This window comes from Taudactylus pleione, unplaced genomic scaffold (assembly GCF_031769625.1).
Source record: "Taudactylus pleione unplaced genomic scaffold, aTauple2 ptg000156l, whole genome shotgun sequence".
NCBI lineage: Eukaryota > Metazoa > Chordata > Amphibia > Anura > Myobatrachidae > Taudactylus > Taudactylus pleione.
Window position 1 is genome coordinate 12,757,884 of NW_028284558.1, and position 15,572 is coordinate 12,773,455.

Genomic DNA, 15,572 nt, shown 5'->3' on the forward strand with positions numbered 1-15,572 from the left:
CCAACATGGGGAGAAGATACAAACTCCACTCAGACTGGGAATTGTTTGGGAGTCGAATGCATAACTCCATTGCTGTCATACAACAATACTGACCACTGTGTCACTGTGCTGCATAGACACCCATAAAGGTATTTTTGATGCCCTATACTGTATTTGCGATCTCCCAGGAATCATCACCAAAACCCTTTTAGAATTTCTTATATAGTTACCAGTTTGAATTAACAGAAGACAAAGAAGTTTTCTGTTGCTTTGTTGGACAAAGTGATCATAATCATTAGTGGTGGCAGACTACAAGTGTATTAGTCTTGAATGGCCCAAATCCTTGATCAGGCCCTACTCGTATTTACCATATGCAATGTACTGTATGTTGCATTTTGTAGTATTCATATGAACATTGTGGGGGGCATGCAAAGGTGTAATCTCCCTGTGTGTATAGTTTAATGTGTAAACAGGTTAGGTTAGGTTATGCTCACATAAAGCATGTTGCATTTTGTCAGGAGGAAGGCTCTGTAGACAGTGCCTGCATTAATAAAGAACAGGACAATTAAGAAACCCTCACAACACATTTCCTTGTGGCATCTGTACACTGGTCGCTAGGGATATTAGGGTGTGATGGATTTTGCAATTGACATTGCCAATCCAAACCTCTGTGACCAATTAAATTTCACAGCTGTGACTCAATGGAGGATGCAGAGATTATAAATGTGCATATTTATGGAAGTTACGTGTCCCACTTTGATACTGTGTACAAGACATTACAATATGAAATCTGTTCAGTGACATCTGTGTATAAATTGATGATATCAGAAATAACATCGAGATGAGCGTATATTGGACCTGATTCAGCAAGGAACTGCGATTATGCACGCAATCGGGCGATTGTTGTGTACTGCGCATGCATCACAGTGCGCGAAGACTCCACTGCGACCGGGACTGTCATCGTAGTGGCTACGCAGACCCATCGCAGAGTGATTGACAGGAAGTGCCGTTTGTTGGTGGTGATGGGGGGGGGGGTCGGCGAAACCACTGTGATGCCATAGGCAGCTTGTGTACTAACTGCATGTGATGAAGTTAGCAATTCCTGAGTAAGGTCAGAGCTTGTGCAAGTGTACGTGAGGCTGCAATGGTACTCGATGTTACCGATGGTTTTGCAGACTTGCTAAGTATTACGGATGTGTGTAAGGTAAGGTGGGCGTCCTTATGTTGTGCTGCGGTGGCATAGTGATGGCAGAGGATTAGCATATCATCGCAGTTAGACTGCTTGTATAATCGCTAATGCAATCGCAGTTGCAATCCGTATTGAATCAGGCCCATTGTCCACAGAAGTGATGACTGCTGATATATTGTTCTGTATATAATGTATCTATGTCCTGTGTAGAAGCATAGTGATTGCTGCAATGAAGAGAATACTCACCCATTTATCTCCATTTGTGCTGTAAACACTGGACTTAGGGATGCGATCCAATAATTTGAAAAATTGAGCAGCTGCAATTTTTGCTTTGGCATAATCAGGAGTGAAGGAAGACGCCCTCCCCAGGGCAGTGCCACTTGTTACAATGGCAGATATGACTCTGAAGGAGAAAGGGAGAATCTTGATACATTTCCAAGGTGCATGTGTCTGACATTCAGTATTTGTTTAATCAGCAACAGATGTAAATTCAAAATGAGAACTTGCAGCACAGCAGGGTTGAGGAGAACAATAGATGCATATTTCACAGAAATAACAGGTTTTAAAATATATAAAGAGTGGGGGCAGCCATTTTATGCGTAGAACCAACATTCAACCTATCAATTTACTCTACTAGGAACCAGGGATTCAAGTGGTCCGGAACAGGGCCGAACTCCATTCCGCCTTCTGTATAATGAGATGGAACTAGTTCCTGCCTTGCTTGCTATCTAACGAGACTACTCTATACGGTTGCCTCCCTTCCAGGATTACTCCAGTCCAGACAGCACGGAATTGAGGACATCTTTCTGGAGTCCGGACTGCTAGCAATCCCTGACGAGCAGTGTCCGGAAATGTAAGTGTAACTGTCTACTCACTATATATTGTGCAAGCGATCAGTGTGATCGCTCCCCCCCTTCCCACACAGGCATAGGAGACTGCTTTGGCTGCCAGGGGGCCCCACACCGCACACCCATAATATACTTACCTCTCCGGAGTCCTACGTTAGCGCGGGGGTCCGGTGCTGTAAGAACGTCTGAAAAATGGCCGCAGCGGCCATTTTCCCGTCATTTGTGCATGCGCAGTACAGGGAATATGGCCACTGCGGCCATTTTCCCTGTGACCTGTGCATGCGCTATAGACTCTAGTGCCCAGAGTCTATAACTCCGGCACTGGCCGCACACAGCTCAGAGATTGCACACGGGCCCCCTTACTCACTAGAAACGCCCCTGCTTTCATCCCTACCCAGACTGTTCAGTCACTCTCATTGAGTGCCTAGCAGTAGTTCTGCCTGCCATTTTTTGGGATTGAAGGCAAATTCATCATTATGCCCCATCTGCATATGCCCTTCTCTGAGAGAGGAGAGGTGCCCGATACTCGGTACCACCCAGTGCAGTTATATAAAGTAGGAGTCAGATCCTGGGATTTCTATACAGCTGTAAATCAGTTTGTTAACACAGTCAGGATTAATGAAAATCCTGCCCGGGATCCAGACAGGTTAATTACTCCTACATGATACTTTGCATACGATTTACTTGTGTCCTCTGGTAATAAATCTCTGTCAGTCTATGCTTGTTCCTCTGTCTCTTGCTGTCTGTGTCTCTGCCTCGTGGTCTCTGATTGTGGTGTCCCCTTTCCCATTTTACTGTTTGCATTAGTCCCTCATACTGCTTGCTTGCTTGTTTCTTTCAGTCTTGTATCATCAATATTTTGTCCTATATAACTTTCACACGTCTGTTATCTTGCCACTGTGCCCAGCATTGCAGATCTTTTATAAATGAAAATGTGTTAACCCTACTACTCTCAGAGGAGTCACAGTACCAGGCCAGCCAGTTGCAGCCCAGCACAAAAAATTATGAAGGCTGCACACCGCCCATTGGTCTGTCTCCCCATACTCTTCCTGCTTGCATGGCAGGAATGAGATATCATAACGTCTGTTTCATCCCACAAAGTGGAGCTGCAAAGGAGCCACAGGCATGGGACAGAACAGGGGGCCTTGGCGGTCCTCAGGCCCCCAGCCATTCATTTAAAATGAATACCTGCCCTGCACAACCCAATTTGCTACCTATGGAGGCTGGAGGAATATGATAAGGATAAGGAAAAGACAAAATCTTGACAAGTCAGTGGCTCTGATAAGAGCATGTCCCGGCAGAGGCGTACAGGTGGGCGCCTAGGGCCTTGTGCTCCTTGAGCACAGGCTTCCACCTGCCTCCACCAGGCCCAGTGACAGGGGCTACAAGGGGGACACTTTTATACCAGGCCCAAAGATTCCCGAGGGGCCCTGTCCACTCAGTGTCCCCCCTCTCCCTGTACCAGTCTAGTGTTGCCCTGCATGATTCGCGCCGTATTGCTGGAGCAATCAGCAGGTGCAGGCATGCAGGGGCCGGGTCGCAGGGACATCACCCAGGGCAATAAAGTTTTTTCTTCAGCGCAGAACGCGTAACATCATGACGTCTGTGTGCTGTGACTAAAGAGCTCAGCAGAGCAAGCAGAAGATCCAGAGACTATAGTAGGTGAGGTAAGCATGGCTGGTAGAGAGACATGGAGAAAAGTGAAGCCATGGATAAACACAGGGGGTAGCGCTAAAGCCATGAAGGGAGCTGAGGGAGGCCATGGGCTAACACGGGGGAGCTGAGTTCAGTGAAAGACAAAGGGAGGGGTGAGATGAGGCCATGGAGAAACAAGGGGGGCTGAGGCTATGGAGAAACATGGGGGATGAGGCCATGGAGAGACACAGTGGGAGCTGAGGCCATGGAGGCTGGCGGAGCTGAGGGAGGCCATGAAGAGACACAGTGGGAAGCTAAGGCTATGGAGATTAACAGGAGGAGAGGGGATGAGGATTATTGAGAGACACAGGAGGAGTTGAGGCTATGGAGAGACACAGGAGGAGGGAAAGCTGAGGCTGCTGGGGTGACAGTGTTGAGGGGGTCTGAGGCTGCTACAGAGACAAGGGAGAAGCTGAGACTGCTGGATAGACACAGGAGAAACTGAGGCTGCTGGAGAGACACAAGGGGGAAGCTGGGGCTGCTAGAGAGATACAGGGGAGAAGGGGCTGGAGATTTTCTACAAATTTAAATTTAGCAGAAAAAGGCTGGGGTACAATAATCTTCATCACCAGTTCTATAAAAACTCATATATCCTCTGTTGTATGATGATGACAACGATTATATTCATAAACAAACAGATGTCTTTGTGACCATGTAATCACCTACATGAATAGTGAATACTGAACTGAGGGCTCAATTCAGACCCGCTTTTAGTTCCCAATCCTCCCCTGTCTCGGGATACGAATATTTAACTTAATATATATAAAATACCCTAATATTTCTATCAATTCGTAGCTACATATGTAATGTCATAAAAATTGTAACCAACAACCAATAGCATAATCATTTAAACTCAAAATATGTATTGTACCTGAAAACCACAAGGTAGTTTAACCCGTCTGTGTTGACTAAAAAGCCACCAAATCTGAATGAGGCTGCATATGTCATAAAAATGACACACTGAGCAAATCCGAAACATGCCCCATACACGTGAGCCTTTTTCACGGCTGCCTTGCGTGGCAACACCAATTGTTTCTCATATAACTCTACAAACATATTTTCCTTTCCCAATCCTGAAACTGTACGAATGTTGCCGATAGCTTCACTGGAGACCTAGGGAGTAATATATAGAAATATACATTTATTTTAACACTTTTGATTCCTTTGTTTAGTTTTCTTACAATAACATTTATTAATATTGTCATGGCTTTTGACTTACATAATGCACTGTAATCTGTGTGATTTTCTAGCTTTTCTTACAGTTGGTTTATTCATATTTGTAAAGAGCTTTGTAACTTGCAGTTTCCATGGTTTACCAGTATACAGGATAACCAGATCCCTTTGGTTGTAGTTGCATCATTTATCTACAGTATATACAGTCAGGTGCATAAATATTGGGACATTGACAGAATTTTCATATTTTGGCCTCTATTCACCAGCACAATGGCTTTGAAATGAAACAAACAGGATGTGCTTTAACTGCAGACTTTCAGATTTAATATGAGGGTAATTACATCCAAATCAGGTGAACGGTGTAGGAAATACAATGGTTTCTATATGTGCCTCCCACTTTTTAAGGGGCCAAAAGTAATGGGACAAACTAAACAATCCTAAATCTAACTTTCACTTTTTAATACTTTGTTGCAAATCCTTTGCAGGCAATTACAGCCTGAAGTCTGGAACGCATAGACATCACCAGACGCTGGGTTTCATCCCTGGTGATGCTCTGCCAGGCCTCTACTGCAAATGTCTTCAGTTCCTGCTTGTTCTTGGGGCATTTTCCCTTCAGTTTTGTCTTCATCAAGTGAAATGCATGCTCAATCAGATTCAGGTCAGGAGATTGACGGCCATTGCATAACATTCCACTTTTTAGCCTTAAAAAACTCTTTGGTTGCTTTTGCAGTATGCTTCGGGTCACTGTCCATCTGCACTGTGAAGCGCCGTCCAATGAGTTCTGAAGCATTTGACTGAATATGAGCATATAATATTGCCCGAAATACTTCAGAATTCATTCTGCTGCTTTTGTCATCATTCACATCATCAATAAATACAAGGGAACCAGTTCCATTGGCAGCCATACATGCCCACGCCATGACACTACCACCACCATGCTTCACTGATGAGGTGGTATGTTTTGGATCATGAGCAGTTCCTTTCCTTCTCTTCTTGTCCTATCACTCTGGTACAAGTTGATCTTTGTCTCATCTGTCAATAGGATGTTGTTCCAGAACTGTAATGGCTTTTTTAGATGTTGTATGGCAAACTATAATCTGGTCTTTCTGTTTTTGTGGCTCACCAATGGTTTGCATCTTGTGGTGAACCCTCTTTATTCACTCTTGTGAAGTCTTCTCTTGATTGTTGACTTTGACACATATACACCTACCTCCTGGAGAGTGTTCTTGATTTGGCCAACTGTTGTGAAGGGGTTTTTCTTCACCAGGGAAATAATTGTTTTGTCATCCACCACAGTTGTTTTCCATGGTCTTCCGGGTCTTTTGGTGTTGCTGAGCTCTCCGGTGCGTTGTTTCTTTTTAAGAATGTTCCAAACAGTTGATTTGGCCACACCTAATGTTTTTGCTATCTCTCTGATGGGTTTGTTTTGATTTTTCAGCCTAATGATGGCTTGCTTCACTGATAGTGACAGCTCTTTGGATCTCATATTGAGAGTTGACAGCAACTGATTCCAAATGCAAATGTCACACCTAGAATCAAATCCAGACCTTTTACCTGCTTAATTGATAATGAAATAACGAGGGAATAGCCCACACCTATCCAGGAAATAGCTTTTGAGTTGATAGTCCCATTACTTTTGGCCCCTTAAAAAGTGGGAGGCACATATTGAAACTGTTGTAATTCCGACACTGTTCACCCGATTTGGATGTAATTACCCTCAAATTAAATCTGAAAGTCTGCAGTTAAAGCACATCCTGTTTGTTCCATTTCAAAACCATTCTGGTGGTGAATAGAGGCCAAAATCTGAAAATTCTGTCAATGTCCCAATATTTATGGACCTGACTGTACGTATGTATATTGTAGCTATTGACTGCCATGTATGTATTGTTTGTCTTTTGTTAAGATTGTACAATTCTATGCACTTTAGGTCCTGTTATGTTTGTATTGTTTTTTTTACAGTGCTTCAGAAACACCATGGGCCTCATTCATCATCGTGCGCCGAACTTAGGGACGCAACTTGCGAGGGAATCATTTGCATATCCGGCCCCTTTTCCCGTGCGGCCGCTTTGACCGACTCTGAATGAGGTCCCTAGTGCTCATTGCTCTAAAATCCACTATGTTTGCCCACCTCAGCCCCCAAATCTGCAATCACCAGACTACATGATATTTATCTCCCACCCTTTCAGACAGTATTTTTTGTAATATCACGTATTAACAATACGACCATCCTTAAACACAATGCAGTGCTGGAACATCCGACTGTAAACTATTATACTTATCATTATTGGAGGAGAAATGATTCCTCTGAGCCACCGTAACCCCGTACTGCCGCTGTGGCTTCATAGCATGACCTCCGATCCAGCCAGCTGTGCTACTGCGCATGCGTGGCTTGTCCGCACTTCTTCCAGCTCCATCCTCCATTGTAGGAGGACGCGTACCTGAGAGTCTCTCCTGAGCGGAGAGTGTGAGCAACGCCAGAGACCCTGCAGGTGCCATTGTGTCACCGTTAGTTAAACTATATACTCCACTGCCACCACTGTGTACTAACACAGGTGTGTGCTTAACTATACAGCACACCATCTGTATTAACCCCCACACGTTCCTGGCTGGATGTGTTGAACATTGTGTACCTACTGCAATAGCTCTCTGTTATTTTGCAACTCGTTCTGCCTGGTTAATAAGCCACAATCTAATTAAGTTATTCAGTGTGTGGACTGACCTCCATCACACACCGCTGCCACCTATATCAATGCCTATAGGTTCTGCCAACATTTATTTTCTGTTGGTTCAGATTGGTTATAATGAGAACCATACAACAGCATATAGCTATTTTCTATATTGTATACTGTATAGGCTTTAATACAATCAAGCATCTGATGTGTGAGTTCATTGTTTTGTTGTTATACATTTATTATTGTTATCTTTATGTGACTCCCTACTCCCGGGAGCTATATTTTTATTTTTTTAATATACTGGTCATGTGTGTACACAATATTTCTGTTAACACCTAGCACTATTAACCTGTTTTTTTTTTTTGTTGCGAGTCAGTAAAATCTGCTAATTTTGTTACTTTGGCCACCAAATGAATTTTGAACCTCAAAATCCATTTTGTCAAACAAAAGTGAAGTGACACAAACATGAAAGTGCACAATTTTATAAAAGTGCAATATTTTATAACACAAAATTATTTTTTATCCACAAAGTAAATATAGTCAAGATAACTACATAGCAAAATCATAATACAATATTCATTTTGAAGCCACAAACCCCTAAAAATCATTATTGCCAACATTTTAAAATACTCATCAGGAACTCCCAGCAATTTTAAGCACAGGTGGGAGGTGCTTGGGGAGGGGTGCATTGCCGTGAATCACGTCATGGTGGCCTGTCCTCTGCTGCTCAATATGGCGATTATAGCAAGGACGGAGCCACAATGTTGTGATTCACTGCAAATTGCATCATTAGGTCCCTGGACCGCTAACCTCACTGGGAAGTGAGTGAAACCATGAAGTTAGCCCCCTAAATTCTAAATAATGGCATCAGTGGGATCTCAAATCATTAAAATGAAAGTGTTATATTTGCACAGATAATTTATTTATTTTATGTATAGACTATTAAGTGAGCATACAATGGCCTCACCAGAATTTGTGAAGTAGCTGTTAGCCTTCTACCACCACTGAATTGCCATGCAGATGTTCTATTTCACTTTCTGATGCAGATGCATTAATTAGGTTTCACATAATATTTTATTCTTTGCCTCCATTAAATTATACGTTGTACTACACTATGTTCCCAATCATGGGACTTACTTACTTTTCCAGCTTCTTCCAATGCCTGTTTGTCCTGATTGGCATATCCTGTAAGCATTTTAGCTTGAAAAACTCCAGATAATCCAATTAGAGGTAGGAAACACAAAACAACCAGACTAAGCTTCCAGCTGAAGTAAAACGCAATGATCAGGGATGCCCCAATATTTGTCAGGGAATTAACGATCATTCCAATTTGGGCACCTGTGGCCTGAATAAGGCAGATATGTACAGTGAGTCTGTAGCCAAACAAATATCATGTAATTTGATTATTTAAAACTATTCCATTACATGTAAGGTAGAGATGTGCGTAGACTCCAATGTTTTGGTTTTAGTTCTAATTCATCATCGTGTTTTGGTTTTGGCAAAACCACCATGAAGTGTTTTGGTTCTGATTCAGTTTTGGATTCCTTAAAAATCGATAACATTTTTGTTATAAAAATCAATTAAAAAACAATAAAACAGCTATTTTGAACCTGTTTACATGTAATCCAAAAAGACTTGGCTCGACTCGGCACTGCACATCTCTAATATACAGTATATTCTGATTTAAATGTATATATAATATTTAGAAAAATCCATGCTGTTTGCCATTAGGTTGCAACCCTTGTTTCTCCGTAAACTAGTTAGTAACACAAAGTTTTATTAGAGATATTTAAGACGTACTATAAGGGAATGATTTATTTCTCAATCACAAGCAGTAAGCGACAATAAACATGCATTATAACCATGATATAGCAATAACTGTTCAGTGGCATTACAAACGCATATAAAGTCTCCACTGTAAACTGACAGATATATTTTTTTTAGTAGCCAATTTAGGCAAATTTCTACGTTTTAACGCTAACTCTTTTTTGGCATTTCTTGTAGCCGCAGTTTAGTAAAACACTCACTGGTTACTTTTCTCCATTTTCATTTTCTGTCTATTTTACAGCTGAAAACACTGTGGGGCAGATGTACTAAGCTCTGGAAAGTGATTAATTGGAGAGTGATAACTTCCAACCATTTTTCAAACACAGCCTGTAAGATGACAGTTAGGAGCTGACTGGCTGGTAGTTTATCAGTCTCCAAGCTTAGTACATCATAAACAACAGTCTTCTCAACAGTCCTAAATGGGTAAGCTAAACAGGCTCAGAATAAGTGCTCTCAAAAAGCAAATTCCTCGAAGATAGCAAAGATAATGTGGACAAAACACATCTGAGCAGCAGAAGTAAATGATTATGCCCTCTTACATTTTAGTTGAACATTGGGAATGCAAAACTACCCACAGGAAAGAAGCAAGTAGGACTGTGCTTTATAATACGCAGAAGTGTCACTGTACCCCTTGAACTTGAGATGCATCGGTGGCAAGTCTGGTGGTCAGAGCTCCTGGGCTGTTTTTGGCATCGTCAAACCATCCGATTTCTTGGCCAAGCATAGACTGGAATCCGATTCTCCTCAACCTGCGAGTCAGGAGCTCTCCAGATTTTGCAAAGGCAAAACCCTGGAAATAATGATATATAATAGATGCAGTTTCTCACACAATCATCATATGTCTAAATAGCAAATACAAAAATATCAACCTTCCTTATGGAAATAGTTATTGGTAAAATATTAATGATGACTTGTATATATAGTTTAATGATGACTTGTAATGTGTATATATAGTTTAATGATGACATATATATATATATCTCTATCTATCTATCTATCTATCTATCTATCTATCTATCTATCTATCTATCTATCTATCTATCTATCTCAGTGGAGTGAAGGTGGTCAAATTCTGTGCATTACACCTTATGATATTAGAATTCCTAGTAAATTGGTTCACTTAACAAAATAGCTGCTTCTACCTTCAAAATTGCATTATTGAACTTTTCTTGTTTATTTACCGGAGCCTTACATCAGTAATAACTCTGTGGGAAGACGCAGTATGACTACACAGAATGACACACAAACAAGGGAAAAGGAGAAAAGAAGCAAAGACCATTATAGAATACAGAAAATTACCCACATACTTTTTCACTGCTATTTTTGTGCTTTTAAGCCACTTATTTTATGTTGGAAAAAGAAAGTTTCCATTGTTTTGGTAATGCTTTTATGTATCGTACAAACACAGAACACTGTGGTATGATGAACCTACTGCTTTACTGCCATGTATTCCCACAAAGAACATCAGCAATAAAAATAATAACTTGATTCTCTGGCACACTTTGCCAGACTGTTAGGTGACTAAACACTGTATGACTACTGTATATATCAGATCAGTTAACCGAAAATTGAATATTGATTGTGACAATACAGCCTCTAGTAAGTACTTTTGGGTTTATTAAATCCTCCAAACCATTCATTTTTACTGTAACTACAAGTAGAGATAAGCGGTTCGGTTTTGGCTCAGATCTAGCATAGTTCTGTGTTTCTTGAGCTCCGTCCTCAGGCCCCCTGACAGTTCATGTTTTCCAAATCACCTGTGGATCTTTAGAATGTGTCAGTAAAGAATATGCCTGGGCACCAGCTGGGTGGTCTGTAAAATGTGAACTATTAGGATGAGGGCTAAGTTTGAGAAACACAGCACAAGTGCAATCCCTTAATACTTGCAAAACTCTCATCTACCTGTTGCTCCTTGCCTTGATGCTGTCTAGCGGCCAGGTAGTAGGATTATGCGTTTGTAGTGCCAGGGAAAGGGCTATGCTGGGAGAGCATGGCCAATTGTGGCTGTGTGTGTCCAGGCCTATTCTCATGTATGCAAAAGTGCAGTGTTTGCTGCCACTAAAGACACTGCTTTACCGAACGCCTGCCTGTCTGGACTCCTCATTTCTATACCCCGTGTTTACACATTTTATTCTATTTTATTAATAGCCTCCTTTATTTTCATTATTTTTTATTTTAATTTCCAGGCCTAATTGCTATTAAAATGATCCTTAAAGAAGAATTAACATTTAGGTTTTATGTCTTGCTATCTTACAACTTCACTCTCTTTAAGGTAGATAATACACCATCAGTAGCGGCTCCAGGCACGGGCAAGCCGGTCCGTCGCCCGCAGTGCTACTGTTTCCGGAGGGCGCAGGAAACGCCCACCTTCCTCCCAGCGCTATAGGAGATATTTACGCTCAGGGGGAGGGAGCGGAGGAGGGAAGGGGGGCAACAGAGGACGGCGCTGGGCACAGCTCAGCCTAGCACCGGCCCTGTACACCATGATCACTGAACCATGTCTCTGAACCATGATAAAAGTTGTTTTAGATGGAGGAAGAATCTACAGTACTTTTAATTATGGGTGAAATGAAAAATAGAATCAATTGTACAGTACAGGACCTGTATAAATATTGCAAAACATATGTTAATGAGTCAGTGTTAGATTGGAATTACCAAAACTTATTGAAGGAGCTCTTGTCAGATGACCCACTTACACATAGTTCTCTAGCAGTTCTGTACTTTCCATTAAAATTTACTTTTGTGTTTAACTCAAAATTAAAGGCCTAACAGCAAATGTATGCACCAAGCCTAATACTCCACAAGTATATTTAAATGTAAGCTACAGGCAGGGGTGACGTGAGGGGGGGTATGCTAATTACTGGGGCACGGGTTTGTTGGAGCCCCCCACCCCCCCGGAAGGCTCTCTACAGCCCTGACTACATGTAGCATACCTCTGAAACATTTCTTATCTAGGCCTTCTGGTGGCTCATTGAGCCTAATACAGTATGCTGGATAGCAGTGTCAGACTGGGGCATGAAGGGCCCACCAAGGAATGTAGTGGTAAGGACCCAATTTAAGGGTTGCATATAGCCACCACAAGGAGGGTGGCCAACCATTAGGTAGGACATGCAAAGAACAGGGCCCCTTTGTAAAGAAAGGATAGGGTTGTGTCAGGACCACCCATTTTGATTGGCAGGAGGGCAAAACAACCAAGCACGTTCATTCATGATCCTGCTTTACCAAGTTACTGACTCCTTTGGAAGGGGGTGCAGCCCTCAAGCAGTGGAGACCAACGGGTATTTTCCCTGTACACCTGTGGGCCAGTCAGACCCTGGTGGCTAGTGGGCAACTTGAGACAAATTTGGTGGTTCCCCCACACAGCATTCTGCAGTTAGATCACTGGGACCTGGGCTTATCCTGAGGGGAGCAGTGTCTGTCCCTATCACAATCACGACTGCAACTGTGGTGTCTTCACTTCTGAATAAAACATAGTTCTCTCTGGGGTAGTGGTGGTACCCATAAAGCCATAACACACACACATTTAACATTAAATGAAATTGAGCATTATTCTTACAATACTGCACAGTATTACTGTGGCAATAACCAGAATAAAAGAACCATTAAATTAATTGTTAGTATTGCATTTTTGCAGAATGTTTCACCTATATTTGTTGCTATAAAAATTGGATTTGATAACATTAATAGACATGTGACACTTACTTGTAAGAACTGGGTAACAAATGACACACCTGCGATTATGACAAAGAGTAAGCAGACCCCATTAATTTGTCTAATTTGCTCAGCTTCATCTGGTAGCGAAAAAGTCTAGAGCAGAACAGAAGGAAAATAGACAAAATAAGTCACATTGGCAGTGCACCACCATTAACATTACTCTGTAACGGTTACACTATTACATTCAGATATAAGTATGTGTTTTAAGTGTCACTTTGCCAAAATAAGTGTTTTGGCAATGAAAAAATTCAAATTTTATGTTTTCATACTATAGAGTAATGATTCCTAAACTGGGTGCCTTGGCACCTTTAGGAGCCCTGGGGCACTTGCAGGGGTGCCATGGGTTGGAGTTTCAAGACCAAATCAAATTATTTTTGTCATTGTAATAGGCAAAACCAGGGTTGGTGGCTGCCAATCATAAAATATGTGACAAACAGAAGCACAAACCTGCCCACCACCTGTGCCATATGCAGAAGCACAAAAAATGCACACCCGCATTGCTTGATGATATCATGCGGTTATGTTCACTCTCTAACGTGTGTATTTTTCTTGCAATGGTTGGGTGGTGATGTCTATGGTTAATGTAGCACTTTACATTTACTTATATTATTCAAAAAAGATATCTCATTTTGTGTGAGAAGATGTTTGAATGAGCAGCAAGACCAGAGAAGTCGATCTGATGGAAGCGTTCTGTGGTTGGTTATTAATACCCCTTTTACACCAGAGCTAAAACCTGGGTTATTGCTGGGTCTACCCGGGTTGTAGCTCAGTGTAAAAGGGTCCCTGAAAAATAACCCGGGTCAAGTGGCCCTGCAATCCAACCCAGGTAGCTACCAGGGTCGGACCCAGGATGGACCTGGCTAATGGTCCAGTGTAAACGGCGCAACCCGGGTTATTCGACCTGGGTCATGCCTAAAATGAGCTGATTGGTGGTTGTGGAGCAGTCACCTCCCACTTTTTATGACCTCACACGGTTAGCAGGGCAGACCCAGGTTCAGTGTGAACGGGGCAGACCTGAGAATAACCCAGATTGATGGTGCTGTGTAAACGGTGTCTGACCTGGGTTGGAACCATGTCTGAAAACCCAGGTCAGACCCGGGTTTTTGGTGGAAAAGAGGTATTAGTGTTAGTGACTGTGCAGTCACTTTCTCCCAATACATTTTTGTTTGTAAGGGTGCTCACAACGTGCTAGTAATAAGGAGCTACCATATGATTTCTATGGGACTCCATTTCTGTAAACCAGGTACATTTTGATGTGGGTAGAAGCATTCACTTGTGCACAAATACCCATGGAATGAAAACGTGCAAATACACAAAAGTGACATGTACAGTATAATAAAAGCTATTCCAATGTTCAGGGCTGGTACGTGGGTTGGCATTGCCACACCCCCATTTTTTTTTTCTACTAGGGCAGGGTGGTGGGATCTATTCTTGAGAGTGTGTTGTTGGGCTTTGACATCATACTCCAAGGCCACACCCACAGTTCATTAGAAACATGGAAGAGCAGCAGCAGCCGTCAGCTGCACAGGTAAGTGCTGTCAGGAGCTGGCCCTCCATGGTGCCTTGGTGACATTTAAGACACAGAATGAGTCACATAATGTCTCTCATTTGTTTTATGCACGACTTACATCTTGGAGAATTAGGCAATTGGTTTGCCTATTGGTAGCGCCGGCACACTGAATGAGACTGCAATGAATTGTGATTTAAGAGTAAAATCTAAAAGTACAGATGTGTCCTCATACACTGTTGTTCAAGTTGCGGCAATAGCCCCTCTCGGCGCAGGGGTTGGGCAACTCAGCTGCGCTGTTTATCTTACTCAAATAAAACAACTGGGAACTGCTAAACTAAATTGCTAGCATCCACTGATCAATTTGATGTGTGACATTTGTATATCTGTGTGCGACTGTGGGCCTGATTCTGCAAGGATTGTATTTGCAAAGCTGCACGCAGGCTATAGATATATGATGTATGCACTCAGGCTATAGATATGATGTATGCACTCAGGCTATAGATATATGATGTATGCACTCAGGCTATAGATATGATGTATGCACTCAGGCTATAGATATGATGTATGCACGCAGGCAGCGTTGCAATTGAAATCCTTGCAGATATGGTAATGCAGCAGGAGGCATCACGCTTCCTGTGCATTACTTATCCGAGCTGCGTTGTCTGCGTAACATCGGCCGGCTGTGGTGACCCATGGGGTTCCGCAGTCTGCCGCCGCAGTTTAGAGGAAGAGGCCAGGAAATCTCTGTCAGCCGACTGAGACCCTCTTCCCTCCTCCGCCAAGGCGGCAACATGCCTCCGTTTCGGGAAACGGAGGGCATCACCGTCCCCTCCCCTCCCCGCCCACAAACAGCAGCAGACTGTCAATCACTGACAGTCTGCGAGAGTGTTAGCAGGACCCATTCTGTACACTTGCAGGATGGGTCCTGTGTCTGCGCAGATACCCGAACATCTGGAATCTGCGTT

General features: G+C 42.6%; 1 protein-coding gene across 1 annotated transcript in view; it reads right to left on the reverse strand.

Moving 5' to 3' along the window:
* LOC148521649 (bile salt export pump-like) overlaps nucleotides 1-15,572 on the reverse strand; it is a 144,156-nt gene that overhangs the window by 20,311 nt on the left and 108,273 nt on the right. The window contains exons 19-23 of the mRNA XM_088474902.1: nucleotides 13,086-13,190; nucleotides 10,012-10,173; nucleotides 8,698-8,901; nucleotides 4,583-4,824; nucleotides 1,415-1,571 (exon numbers count right to left, since the gene is read on the reverse strand). Of these exons, the coding sequence (XP_088331028.1) occupies nucleotides 1,415-1,571; nucleotides 4,583-4,824; nucleotides 8,698-8,901; nucleotides 10,012-10,173; nucleotides 13,086-13,190 (870 nt within the window). The remainder of the gene's footprint in view (nucleotides 1-1,414; nucleotides 1,572-4,582; nucleotides 4,825-8,697; nucleotides 8,902-10,011; nucleotides 10,174-13,085; nucleotides 13,191-15,572) is intronic.